The sequence below is a fragment of the Caretta caretta genome, chromosome 2 (assembly GCF_965140235.1).
Source record: "Caretta caretta isolate rCarCar2 chromosome 2, rCarCar1.hap1, whole genome shotgun sequence".
Lineage (NCBI taxonomy): Eukaryota > Metazoa > Chordata > Testudines > Cheloniidae > Caretta > Caretta caretta.
Window position 1 is genome coordinate 83,606,594 of NC_134207.1, and position 14,305 is coordinate 83,620,898.

Genomic DNA, 14,305 nt, shown 5'->3' on the forward strand with positions numbered 1-14,305 from the left:
TATCCCAGCACACAAGATTTATTTTTGATACAGAACAACATTCAATAATATGCTGTGCTGTAAAAAGCCCATAAGGTAAAGTTATTAGGCTTATTTTCTATATACAGGGATATAATTTTCCTTGTGAAATTAGTAGTAAATATGCTTGTCATGTGACTTTTTAAAATCTGAATACACTGCAGCAGAATACATCTGAATATCTGTAAACAAGGGTAGGACCTATGTCATCAAGAGCATTTTAGACAAGGGATATTGGTTTACACATGACCATACGACGTCAGAGGATGAGCAGTGTAAAAGAAACATTTTAGGCATGTCTCTCTTCCTATCGATGCACTTTCCGCTGCCTAGATCTTCACACTGCAGTTTTTCCAAAGATCTTTAAATGGCTGAAATCTTGAATTTCAGGTATGTAACAATCGTTCGTGAATCCTTCTAGATATTAGCCTCCCTCCCCTTTGTCTGCATTGGTGTCATGTCTTCCCTTAGTTAATTTTTGTTTTTTATTTTAGATGTTGATTTTAAATTATATACCTTTTCTAAAATGTGTTCTTAGTCAGTTAATGGTGTGTCAAAATCTTCACAACTGCTGCGCTGCGTAATAAGTCTTCTGGCTTCTAGCACAATTCAGACTGTTAAAAACCTAAAGGGCGTATGTCTGCTGTATTTGTTCCAGGAACATCTTCAGGATTTTGGTATATTTGATGTTAAACCCCTCCCAAATCTGCTGGTGGTGACTCCTACAGTCGTCATATCCATGTAGAAATACATCTCCCCTTGCGTCAGATTCTAGGAACCCTCCTGTTGTTTCCAAGCTGTCAGAAATATCCAGGTCTTTTTCAAGGAACTTTATTCCTTCATGGCACTTCTTAATGCATACCATTTACTGAGGTATTGAAAAGGGATCAGAGACCTTCAGCTGGCAGCTTTCCTCATGTTGCTAACTGGCATCAAGTCCTATGTTCGACAATATCTCCTATCTGAAAAGAACCTCCATTGATCCTCCTTGCCTAATTTCTGAGCTCTTATAATTTGAACTCATAAAATTTTCCTGAAATTGGTCAACATATTAGAAGTCTTATGTTGCTTAGGAAGGGCAGTCTTGAACTGTCGAGTCCTAATTATATCAAGTCCTAAACTACCAAAAGTACTCAATAATTAGCTCTAACCATGTACATACTTGTGTTTCATCTACTCCAAACCAGGGAGGTTCCCCACCAGGTTCCCCACAAGAAGGAGTTAAATCGCTTCAGAATCTTATTTATGTTGATAAAATCATGAGGATAAAATTGTGGCAGTACTGAACCACAAAACCTGGAGAGGTTGTGAAGGTTGAAACTATAACTGGGTTCAAAAAAGAATTAGGTAAGTTCGTGGAGCATAGGTCCATCAATGGCTATTAGCCAAGATGGTCAGCGATGCAACCCCATGTTCCTAGCCTCAGACTGCCTGATACTGGGACTAGACAACTTGATAATTGCCCTGTTCCATTCATTCCCATTCATCCATCTGATATCAGAGGATAGGATCCTGGGATAGATGGACACATTGGTCTGACCCAGCATGGCCGTTCTTATCTCTTTATGTAAAGCACTCAACAAATGCCCAAAAAAGGGAAATCCTGCCTTCAGCTTTTACCAGTATGCAACCAGGAATACTTTTTAACTTCTGTAGAGTTGACAGAGGCCTTTCTGCATCTCAGTCAGGTTCACCCATCAAATGTTTCTGAGGTTTACACTGACTTTAGTAGCCTACCAGTAAAAAGCACTGCCATTCAGCCTTTCAGCCACCCCTGAGTCTTTATAGAAGTGCTAGTGACCATTGTTGCTACCCTTCACTACCTAGGGATCCACTTTGTTCCTGGATGTTACATTTATTTGAGATGTCAATTCATTCAGGACACAGAGGGTTGTGTAGATGACTGTTCTGACTCTCTCTAGGAACATGTATTTGTGATTGACCAAACACCGTCCTAGAATATAATCCAGAAATCCCAGTCTGGGGAGTAGTGATAGACTCCGCTAACAACATTGTGTACCTTACCTGTAATTTCTAAAATCTGAGACTGCATGAGAACCACAATCTGAATATTTCTAAATATCCTTGGATTAATGGCTTTGCATATTGGTATACATACCCTGGGGTTGCTGGATCATGAAACACTGAGGATGTATCCCAGCAAAATACCCTATGAGAATACAAAATACACTGGAATTTAAAGTGATGGTACCTCGTCTGGTTAGCATACTCATTTTAACTGACAAATCAAGAGAGATTCTTGAAGGGCATTCTGCTGCAGGTTTGAGTCTAGAGCAGTATTCACATTGGACAGCAGCATAAGAAGATGGAAGCACTTCTTGGCTTAGGGACAGTGGTCCTGGGAAGAAAGGCAAAGCAACATAAATTTTCTGAAATTGAGGACAGTCTGCCTTGCACTCATTCCCTTTCAGTTAGTCTTTCAACAGGAACACCTTACCCTTATGTTAAAAAAAAATTGACCACCATATCCTACCTCATTTGGCAAGGAAGGACTGAAGGGACACAGTTGCACCAGAAGGCTTGTTTCTGTTCAGATTGGCAGAAACATGTTCTATCATTCAGAGCCAAGTACCTGTAGGGTGTCCTTAATATGAAGGCAGGCTGTCTCAGCAGAATTATGAGATGACTATTCCACACTAGCCCACCCATCCCATATTTTCTGAGTTACTTCCTCAGGATAACACCAGATATTTCTGTCCTGGATCAAATGTTTGTGGAGTGACTAGACCTGCATTTAAAATTGTGTTGGTTAAGTTAACTGGCAATCAGTTAAATCAAATAAAACAGGACAATAAATTAAAGTCTAAAGAAACCCATGTGAGACCATCAGTGTCTCTAATTGAGAGGAAATGTGTACTCCTTCAAGAGCTCATTAGATACTAAGGAATCTTGAGCCTCCTAGAAAAGCAGGACATTGAGGAGCACATATCTTCAATTGCAAGGTGCTTCTTTGTAGCTTGAAAACCATTCCCTATACAAATGTACTTTGCACACTGGAACAGATCTGTCAGCGGGTGCACAGAAAAGAATATCAACCAATTCAACATTCAGTCAATGAAACATTGTAAATATCTCAAACTTTCTCTTGTTCCTGCAAACTTACTTTGTCAAGGAACTCAGGCCACATACTGAAACAGAAGCCTTTGTAATTTGCTCACAATCGGTGTCCTTATGAGCACAACCTCTTCATCTTCATGACAGCTATTACTCTATTTTGCTCTGAGGATTGAACCCCTAACTTTTTTTTAGATTTTCAGAAATTACACCAAGTTTAGTGATATTCATTCTTGCTTAATTGAGAATACCACAGGAACAATATATTTCAAAACAGAACAAATTTCTTAAGTGTGACTGCTATAGAGATTGAGGAAAATATATTCCCTGCTAGGAAGTTATTGAATGTTGAGTCAGAGAGCAAAGAGAGGGTTTTTAGGAGGTTTTTAAAAATATATGTGTATAGATTTGAAAACGTGAGAAGCAGAGAAAAGGGCATTTCCTTGGCTTTTACATGGCAGATAAATTTCTGATTGCAAAAAGGTAATGCTGGCATGCACTTTGCCTATCTGAATTTCAAGATTTTAATGACTCTGCATTCTTCAAGTGGTTTGGGGAACATCTGTAGAGTATGGAGAAGAGACTCAAAGAGAATTCCAATAATTGATAAGTAACCCAGTTTTAAGTGATTACATAATGTTGTCTTTATTATAGGCATTAATGCAAGAAATGTTACCATTTCACTGAAATAATGCATGCAAAATAATTTTTCTTTTTGGAAAATTAGGGTGGCAAAACTCTTCCTAATTTTAGTCAACAAAATATGTGGACGTTTGGAAAAATATTTGGGTATATTTTCACAGCAGTGCATTAATACTTGCATGGCTAAATCTCATCAGCTGCTTTCCAGAATTATCCCTACAGTGGTAGTGTGTGTTGGAGAAATATACAAACAGAAAGTTATAAATAATTTTGTTTAGTTGATGATCTTGGGATATTGAAATGCTGTTAGCCTTATTTTAATCAAATTCATTGTTATGGCTGAATGATTGATTTATATATTTGTTACTGTTCTCTGGTAACTTTTTTTTTTTAAACAAACTACTTTTTAGGATTCTTGTTTTCCTTTTATAAAACTATACTTAAGTAATTATAAAATAGATTTTCCATGTTGAATATCCATCATGTCATTTTAACTCAGTTGAAAGCCAGACGGTGTTTCACTACTATCATCAGTTTCATACATATTTTTAAAAATGCACCCCAAACAATAGAAATACATTTAGAACATCAGATAGCTAGAGTTTTCTGTAGTGATAGCCAAAATGTTAAGTGTCAGTGTGGGAAACCTCAGGTTTTTTTTATCAGTGTTCAAAATAATGATTTGTTATTTCAGTAGCTATATTGTAAGAAAATTCATTATCAGAATACTCAGAAAATTGTCCTTTGAAAAACAAATAAAATGCTTGTCTCTTATTCTTTATATCTAGTTGATTCTTCCTGCATTCCTTATTTATTTATCTTCTGTTCCTATCTTCTGTGAGTAATGGGACACTTGCGTACCTTTGCTTGTTTTCTTGTGCATTCTTCCTCTGTGTTTTGTAAATTGTGGCTCTGGTTTGTTTCACTTGCAGAATCTTTCTGCTAAATATTTTCATATAGCCACTCTGAAAGTTAAATGATATTTACATTGATAATCTTATAATTATCTTCCATTTAAGCTGCAACACATTTTTCAAACCAAAGCATCCTGTCTGGCTTTTTTAATTTTTTTTTTTAAATACAGTGTTAGATATTAGCCTTATGGAAAACAGCTTGATATTTTTTCTGCAGTAGCTGTGTGGACATAAAATGTTAGTTTGTGATGAAGCATGAAATACAAATGCTTATATCCTTGTTTTATTTAGCTATTCTTTTAATTCCTGCTTTGCTGATCTATTGGGTAATTGCCTATTGCCGCATGAAGTCAAGTGCGCTTTGTTATATTATTTTGTTCTATTATAATATATTAAGACTGTTTAATTTTCCTGTATTTTAAAACAGAGTCAAGAATTGAGGGTTGGCTTTCGATACCAAACAAAGGAAATATAAAACGACATGGCTGGAAAAAGCAGGTATGAAATAATTCCCCTCATTCCCACCCTGCCATCCCGGAATAGAGCTCTTTAAGCATATTAATATTAACTGTGCAGTTTACATTTAGAAAAAAAATTGAGTAATTTAGTTTATATGTATTACATTATTGCAGGAAGACACAGACAACTTCAAAATTCAGGGTTCCATCTGGCATCTAGAGTTATGCAGTAAAAGATTTTTCAAGTAGGACTAAGTCTGCTTTGTGGATTTTCTGGGTTTTTTTTTTCAAACTGCAATATTTGGATTTTTTTCATGGCAACTAAGCATTGCCAGCAATGTGAAGATGTTTTACAGTGCGTTCTGCAGAGGAATAACTGGTCTAAGTATGATTATATAATTGGCAATAAAACAAATTAAGGACTAAATGCTCCCCATCTCCTTTCTGAGTTCACAGAAGACACTTTACAGATGAAAGAAACTACATAGGGGTCCATCCATACCCATTGTGTACGAAGGGCCTAATCTAATACTCTTAGAAACTTTTAATGTACTGAAGTAAGCTTTGGATATGCTCATTGCATCTCCCCATAGCAGTATTGAAGAGGTTTAGGAGAGTAGCAAATAGATCCAAAATTATGCAGATACGCAGGCCTAAACTTTTTATTTAAGGGGGCTTGGAAGGATTATATTTTTATCGGTAAATATCAATAAATATGGATTTCACTGTGCACACACAAACACAAAAAATATTTCCATCTATGATAACAGAAATGTACACTTAAGCAAAAATTTAAAAAAATTCTGATTGAGAACTTTCAAGTTTAATTTAAGGATATTTACTTTGTATATTTTGACATGTGATGTTTACAGTTTCTGTTTTAACAATTATAATGCTTTAACTTTTTCAGTCTCAATGTCCACTATCGTTAAATAATTGTCTGACTCCTCCCCACATTGTCTAACCTCCCCACAATTTCCTGCAACAAAAATTTAAATTGATTAAAAGAATAAAGAGATCAGTTTATTTTTAAGAATTTAAAAATTATCTGTCAAAATAATTAAAAAAAAAATCGGATTCTGCCAAGTCTATTTAAGACTTATGCAGGGACTATTCTATATTAAGTGGCCAAGTTTGAGAGGGGTTCTTCCACAAAATTGTTCTAGATCCTATGCACAAAAATCCCATTTCTTGTTTGAGTGAATCGCTATTTATTTCCCACTATTGGGAAATTTGCCGGTAGTGTAGCTGGACCAGTGTGTGCCTCCTTTGCATCCCCCAGCTCCAAACGTTCTGGAGAGAAGCTTATAAAGGGGGTTGTGGGGTGCTTGAACCACGTCATTTCCTTTCAGCCATGGTAGTGTGCAGACCAGGAATCTCAGCTGGGTCTTTAAACAGCATTACAGAAACTTTATTTCTCAATGCCATAAGTTAGTAGTTTTTAGTGTTAGCAAGTAATGTAGTTGTAGTCTTTGTGCCTGCCATAAATTTGCAGATATGTAATGATGGATCCTGTCATAAAAAAAATGGGGTTTAAGAGATGTACTTCTTGCCCAACTGGTTTCAGAGGCCCTTACTTGGTGTTTGACTTGCTTGAGGGAAGGTCATGAGCCCACTAGATGCTCCTGCAAGCGCTTCACCCTATTGGCGAAGAAGGAGCATTAGAACTGGCTCCAGGTTATCCTTAGTCAAGCAGTTGTGACAACTAAATTTTGCACACTCGAGATTTCTGGAACTCTGTGTTCTTTACAGGTCTCCAAGAGGCCTTCAACTACTAATCTTTCTCCAGAAGCAAAAAGGCCTAGCCAGACCACTATTCAGGAGTTGACCCCTGGGGACACCTTCCTGCAAGGAAGCACTCTTGGATCTGCTTTTGACTATACCCTCAGATCTTTATCTATGGGTTGACTGCTCTCCTCTTTCACCCACTTTGGGAGACATCAAAAGCGTGCAGGAGATGTGGGGCTTGGACTGGAGCATAAAACAGTATCTCGGGTCTATCAGAATAGAGGATTGCGCAGATCAGGATCCCCAGCCCCCTACTGGTTGGATTTTTATCAGGGTTACTGGCATGTTTTCAAGATACAAGTATGAATAATGGGGCCTGTGGTGATGGCCCCCTTCACTTAGCCTCCAACCTATCTGTATATGGGGTGAGACAGGGGAGGTAACGATTTTCCAGCTGTTTTACAAGGATCCTTCTTCTTGGGGAGGCGTTAAAAAAGCTCTTCCTGTGCATCAGTGCTGAAAGCCTTGTACCCATTGCCGCTTCTGGACCCACTAGATCAGTCTCTCATGTGGATCACAGATAGCTGTCTTAAGATGAATTGGATGCAGCCATAGATAGCACTACTATGAATCCAGCTTTGGATCCCAGTGCCCAGACTTCTTCAGCCTCCCTATACAAGAATGTTGGGGCCTCTTTCACATCTTCTCCAGAGAACCTTTGTCAGTTTTAGGAGTGAATGGCTTCTGAGTGGTGGAGAGAATGGCTATCACTCTCAACATACCTGCAGTGGCATTTCAGAAAATCGCACATCTGGCGAAAGGGCAAAAGTGACCTTTTCCATGTTGTATGGTTAATTGTAAACAGACATGGGTATTTGAATTAATCCAGCATCTGGGCCTGTTTCTGAAAAGGCTGATATAACTTAACAAGCCCCTCTTGAATGTTTCATGTTCTCCAGTACCCACCTCACTCCAAATTCTCTCTTTGTGTCCACGGTTATGGAATGCCCTATGGGTAGCCGAGTTCATTCCACCCCATCAGACAAAGAGGGCAAGAAGCTAGACAGTATTGTTTGGAAAGGTCTTTTCATTGGTCACATTAAGCAGTCAGTGGCAAACTACTAATCTGTCGTGTCCTGCTACCAGTACTTCTTGTGGGACAAGATGACTGTCTTCACCCAGACTTCACCCAAAGATTGGAGAAATTTAGACAAGGCCCAAATCACAGAAGGTTAATCAATTACAGATGTGCCCTGAGGGAATTCTTTGATTTGTCAGTTGCTGCTTCCAGGGAAGTCCCCTTGGCTAGTACAAACAGCACACATGGCTGAGAGAAAGTCTGATTTATCCTCCAAGTTTGAGCGCAGGTGGAGATTCTCCTATTCAAAGGGAAGCAAAATTATCCATCCTCTGAAGAGATACCATATCAGTAGGACCCTTAACAGGAGTAGCAGAAGAGAAATTATAGTTTTAAAGTGACAAAAAGGTGTTCTACCATTTACTTTTCTCCACCGTCATCCCTGAGACCTCAAATTTGTTGGGGTGCCCAAAAGCCTAGAACCAGTCTTAACCATGTTTTCTGGTTCCCTTTCCCATTTGAAGACCACTTATCATTCTTTCACACAACAAACTGCAAAATCACCATGGATATTTTTGGAATCCATTTATGCAAACCAGTTTCACTCCATATTATCTCCCCAAGGCCCATACTCATCCTTCTTCAGGGATCCTTCACACAGGCTCCTGTTGACCTGGCAGTGTGGCCTTCCTGAAGTTCAATGTGGTGTGTTCCTGCAGAGTCCAAAAGGAAAGGGTTTTACTCCAGGTATTTCCTGATGCCAAAGGAAGATTAAGAGTACTCGTGGCACCTTAGAGACTAACAAATTTATTTGAGCATAAGCTTTCGTGGGCGAGAGCCCACTTCATCGGATGCATGCAGTGGAAAATAGAGTAGGACGATTTTATATACATAGAGAACATGAAACAATGGGTATTATCATACACACTATAACGAGAGTGATCAGTTAAGGTGAGCTATTACCAGCAGGAGAGAAAAAAAAACCCTTTTATAGTGATAATCAAGGTGGGCCATTTCCAGCAGTTGACAAGAACGTGCGAGGAACAGTAAGGGGAAAAAATAAACATGGGGAAATAGTTTTACTTTCTGTAATGACACATCCACTCCCAGTCTTTATTCAAGCCAAATATAATGGTGTCCAGTTTGCAAATTAATTCCAATTCAGCAGTCTCTCGTTGGAGTCTGTTTTTGAAGCTTTTTTTGTTGAAGAATTGCAACTTTTAGGTCTGCAATCGAGTGACCAAAGACATTGAAGTGTTCTCCAACTGGTTTTTGAATGTTATAATTCTTGACGTCTGATTTGTGTCCGTTTATTCTTTTACGTAGAGACTGTCCCGTTTGGCCAATGTACATGGCAGTGGGGCATTGCTGGCGCATGATGGCAGATATCACATCGGTAGATGTGCAGGTGAACGAGCCTCTGATAGTGTGGCTGATATGATTAGGCCCTATGATGGGGTCCCCTGAATAGATATGTGGACACAGTTGGCAATGGGCTTTGTTGCAAGGATAGGTTCCTGGGTTAGTGTTTTTGTTGTGGGGTGTGTGGTTGCTGGTGAGTATTTGCTTCAGGTTGGGGGGCTGTCTGTAAGCAAGGACTGGCCTGTCTCCCAAAATCTGCGAGAGTAATGGGTCGTCCTTCAGGATAGGTTGTAGATCCTTGATGATGCGTTGGAGAGGTTTTAGTTGGGGGCTGAAGGTGACGGCTAGTGGCGTTCTGTTACTTTCTTTGTTGGGCCTGTCTTGTAGTAGGTGACTTCTAGGTACTCTTCTGGCTCTGTCAGTCTGTTTCTTTATTTCAGCAGGTGGGTATTGTATTTGTAAGAATGCTTGATAGAGATCTTGTAGGTGTTTGTCTCTGTCTGAGGAGTTGGAGCAAATTCGGTTGTATCGTAGAGCTTGGATGTAGACAATGGGTCGTGTGGTGTGCTCTGGATGAAAGCTGGACGCATGTAGGTAAGTATAGTGGTCAGTAGGTTTCCGGTATAGGGTGGTGGTTGACATATTCTGGGTCTCAGGAAGTTGAATTCTTTCATCTGAAAATTCAGATATAGTACATTTACCTTGACTTCCATTATCTCTTCTATATCCTTTCAAGACTGGTTTAGTCTTTCAGTCTAACACACCTATTTTCACATTAGTATGAGGCCTTCTTATGGGAAGTGTCTGCACTTTTCTGTCAGACAAGACCACTATCAATACAAGGCCCTCCCTTTTGGTCTCCCTATAGCTCTTTGATTCTTCATGAAGTGTCTCTCTGCTGTGGCATCTGATCTGCGCAGATGATCATTCACCCTCTCCCCTTGTATCAATGACTGGCTGCTCAGGGTGTCAATACCAGGGGCTTCTCATAGGGTATGTCTATACAGCAACTAGACGCATGGCTGGCATGTGCCAGCTGACTTGGGCTCATGAGGCTCGGGCTGTGGAGATGTTTCACTGATGTGTAGATGTCTGGGCTCTGGTTAGAGCCCAGCCTCTAGAACCCTGCGAGGTGGGTCCGGGCCAGCTGCAGGTTTTTCTTTGCTGTGTAGACATATCCATAGAAGCTATGCAAACTACTTTAGGAGTTGGTTACCTCATCAACGAGAAGAAGTCTTTCACTTCTACTCAATGAATTATTTCTAATAACTTCAGTCCCAGATTTGGTGTACAGAAAGGCATTTTCTCTCCAAAGACAGTGCAGGAATAATAGGGTGTTATTTTAAGTAATTAAAATAAATATAGGATGACCTCAGGAATGGTTAATTATTTAATCTTTTTCTTCTACGTAGGCTATTTTGTCTGCATTGAAGTTTTGAGAGAGAAACCAGTCTGTATCTTTTATAAATGTATTAAAATATTAAGCAAGTAGTTATTAAAACAAATATGTGATTAGAAAAAATGTCACTAGCTAATTTAACTTAGTTTTCTGAACTTAATTTACGGTAATATGATGCACTAGTCACATTATGTTATAATTGAAATATAATCAATACATCAGTGGTTCAGTTATCCGGCTTGCCTGTTACTAAGGTAAGTGGCAATGTCTCCATCTTTCTGGCAGTCTTGCACAGATATAAAATGGTTTCTAGAATCCCTTGCTTATAGCAGTTTTAAAATGACACTGGGTTAACTTAGAGATCTTACTATTTAGAGAACAGACTTAAGGGTGTATTGACTCCTTTAGGGAACAGTTAATGATGGGGAGGTGGGAAATTCAGCATACAGCCACTCACACTGAGTGTTAGAGTGATTCCACCATCCTCAAATTGCTGTACAGAAGGATTTTTGCACTGTCGTCTTAAAGTTTTTAGCTCACAGGATTGGACTTAATTCGGAACTAAGCTAATATTTGCCAGTATTTTTATCAATGAAGGCTTGTTACATATAGGCAGGGAAACCTGATCTCTTTTATCTTTCTCGGTTGTAGACTTCAGGTTTGGCTTAGCTGATGGTCAGTCTTTCACCTCTTCTTTGGATGGTCAGTCCATGGAAAAGAACAGGATACAATTTTGGATGTGGTGGTGGTTATGAGAGAGAGCCCCAACCCGTTCCTTCTGCATAGCTTGGGTCTGTTCTAGGGATCAGCATCCCTTTATTCCACCTCAGGGGATACCCTAATATCATCAAAGGCCAATTAGATGTTACAGCCTGGTAGCCATAATTTAATGTGAGCCAATGGCCTGGTATCTTGATCTTGAAGTCACATTGAAGATTCCAGGTTAGTGTGGATGTCTTGCAACGATTAGCTGATAATAGCAAACGGCTGCATCTTGAAAGAAGGCTGCAAGGAGGTGCCATGTGCTAAGGAGCTGGTAGGCAAACTTCCACTTAAGTCCAAGACATAAATGTCTTAATTGTATAAATATAATTTATGCCTTGTCAGCATTCACATATCCATTTTTTCCCACACATCTTCATGACAGTAAGTTAATTATGTTACTGGGGAAGTAGGTGCAGAATTTAGGGAAGTGAATGACCTTACCCTAACAACATTTTGACTAGAAGCCAGAAAGCTGCTTTGAGCATTTCTTAGTACTGCTAACTTCTATTAAACATTTGGCCGACTAAATTTACTCAGTTCTAAGTCCCAATGTGGCCTATGTTCCCTACAACAGGTACCTCAAAATCTACATGACACAGAGAACTGGAAGGATTACTCGTCCCAGCCAGTAATATTCTTCCTCGGGCTAATAGGCTTAATGGTCTCAGTAATTTACTGTGCTCCATTTGCATGGCTGAGAATGAGACATCTTTCCAACATTGGTTGGCAAGACACAATATCCCACATGGGAGCTGACATTACCCAAAGACATGCTTCTTACTCCATTAGTGGAGTCAAAGAGACAAGGAACAATTTGTTCATCCTTTAGCTTCATGAATAGGGAATGTTTCAGATACTGCCAGTCTTTGGGCACTTGCTGCCAGTGCTTCAGAGTCCATGGCTACTGGAGTCTGGGAAGGAGCTCAACTCTAGAGTTGTGGGTGACTTACTGATCTCTCAAGTAGTTTCTTTCTTGTATTCAAGGACATGTAGTACAGTAGCCACTGACAATTTCATGGCCATGTGCTGTATCAATGAGCAAGGAAAGATCCACTCCTGACAACTTTGCAGGGAGACAGCGACCCTCTGGGTGTGTGGCTCTCCATCTGGCAGGGAAGGACAGTATCCTTGCTGAAAGCCTCACTCTTATCCAGGACAGGTGAAATTGCATAGTTTAGAGGCAAAGAGGGTATTAGCATTTTATTTACATAAGTCAAAAGGATATAAGTATTCACTTAAGCTTTCTCCAGTGGGGATAATCACAAGGGTCAGGTCATTGCAATTTGGCAGGTGTCCAAGTTGACAGACTCAGTATTAAGGAATGCTATAAACTGCCTAGAGTCCCTATCAGAGGAGCTTGGGGTCTATTCAACCAAGGCCAAGGCAACGTCTATGCTTTCTTAGGTATATCCCAGTAATTGAGATATGCAGAGCTGCTGTGTAAAGATCAGTCAGTACATTCCCAAAACACTATTTGGTGGATGTGGCATCAAGATCTGATGCTCCATTTGGGAGAGCTATGTTACAGTCCCCATTTAAATAGGACTCCTCACCTGACCATTCTGGGGAGGATAAGCACCGCTTGCTAGACTCCAGGTAGTGGGAATATGCAGAGGCCCACTCCAAGAAGATATGAAAATGCTTACTAGTAACTGGAGTTTTCAAGATGAGTCTTTGCACATTCATGCTACTTCCTACCTTCCCCACTTCCTCAGATCCCTGTTACTACTAGGCTGTGGAATTAAATGTGGAAGTAACAGAAGTAGTTGAAAGCATTTTACTCCTTTGTATTGCCTCACCTTCAAAATGTTTGCAAGGAGGGAGTGCCTTGGAGCTTCCAGTAGTCACTGCTTCTAGAGATTTCAGCCAACCCAGTTGAACTACTAGCACGTCTCCCAATAGTGAGGTAGTGCAGAGGTTCATCCTGGAAAAACTCCAGTTATTGGTACTTAACTGTGTGTGTGTGTGTGTGTGTAACCTTTTTCCCTTTCCTTTTCTTTCAGTATGTTGTGGTAAGCAGTAAAAAGATTTTGTTCTATAATGATGAAAAGGACAAGGACCAGTCCAGTCCATCCATGGTACTAGATATCGAGTAAGTGATGCTACTGTTAATTTGAAATTTAAAAAAAAAGGCAGAAAAGCATTTTATGTACAGTGTAACTGACAAATTTGAAAACTCAGGATCAAGATACAGTAAATAACCTTGAGTTTGCTTTGGCCTTTTGAAGATGCGTGTTTATCTGTTCTACTTCAAGATATACAGAAGTATTTTGTTTCTAGTATTTTCAACATTTAGACTTCAGTGACCGTTTCTAGTGCAGGGGTGGTCAACTGATGGACTGTGGGCTAAATCTGGACTGCCAGATGCTTTTGAATGGACCGCAAAATCATTTTGTTTTATTATCATTGGTATTGTATTTGTATTATTTTCTCTGGAGTCTGTACCTTGACTATACCTTGATCAAGAAATTTGGACCTTGACAAAAAATAATTGACTACCCCTGTCCCAGAATCTTGTTTTGATAAAATACAAGGGAAACAAATTAACTACAGAAGAATATGATAATGGGATTAGCCATTGGCTGTATTCAGGGTGGTGCAGAGCCACATCATCCCAGGAAGAGCACAGGGACAGGGGAACACATGCACTACACCACATGTTTGTATGATGGCAGTATTCTCTCCTTTCTGTGGCCAGCCAGGTCTGTAGGGGAGGGGAACATGAAGCTATGGCCCTGACTTCCTGACCCTGCCAAACCCTTTTGGGATGACTTGTGCTCCCTGAGCTGCACTGAGGAAACAGTCCTTATGTTCCCTAAACCGAAGAACTGCAATTGTACATAGCCCTTGTCTGGGACACAAAGGT

At 39.7% G+C, this 14,305-nt stretch overlaps 1 protein-coding gene across 2 annotated transcripts in view; it reads left to right on the top strand.

Annotated features, from left to right (window-relative positions):
* Window positions 1-14,305, top strand: part of ROCK1 (Rho associated coiled-coil containing protein kinase 1) — a 172,642-nt gene that overhangs the window by 145,281 nt on the left and 13,056 nt on the right. For both annotated transcript variants that reach the window (XM_048840418.2, XM_048840419.2), the window contains exons 28-29: window positions 5,077-5,147; window positions 13,443-13,531. In XM_048840418.2, the coding sequence (XP_048696375.1) occupies window positions 5,077-5,147; window positions 13,443-13,531 (160 nt within the window). The remainder of the gene's footprint in view (window positions 1-5,076; window positions 5,148-13,442; window positions 13,532-14,305) is intronic.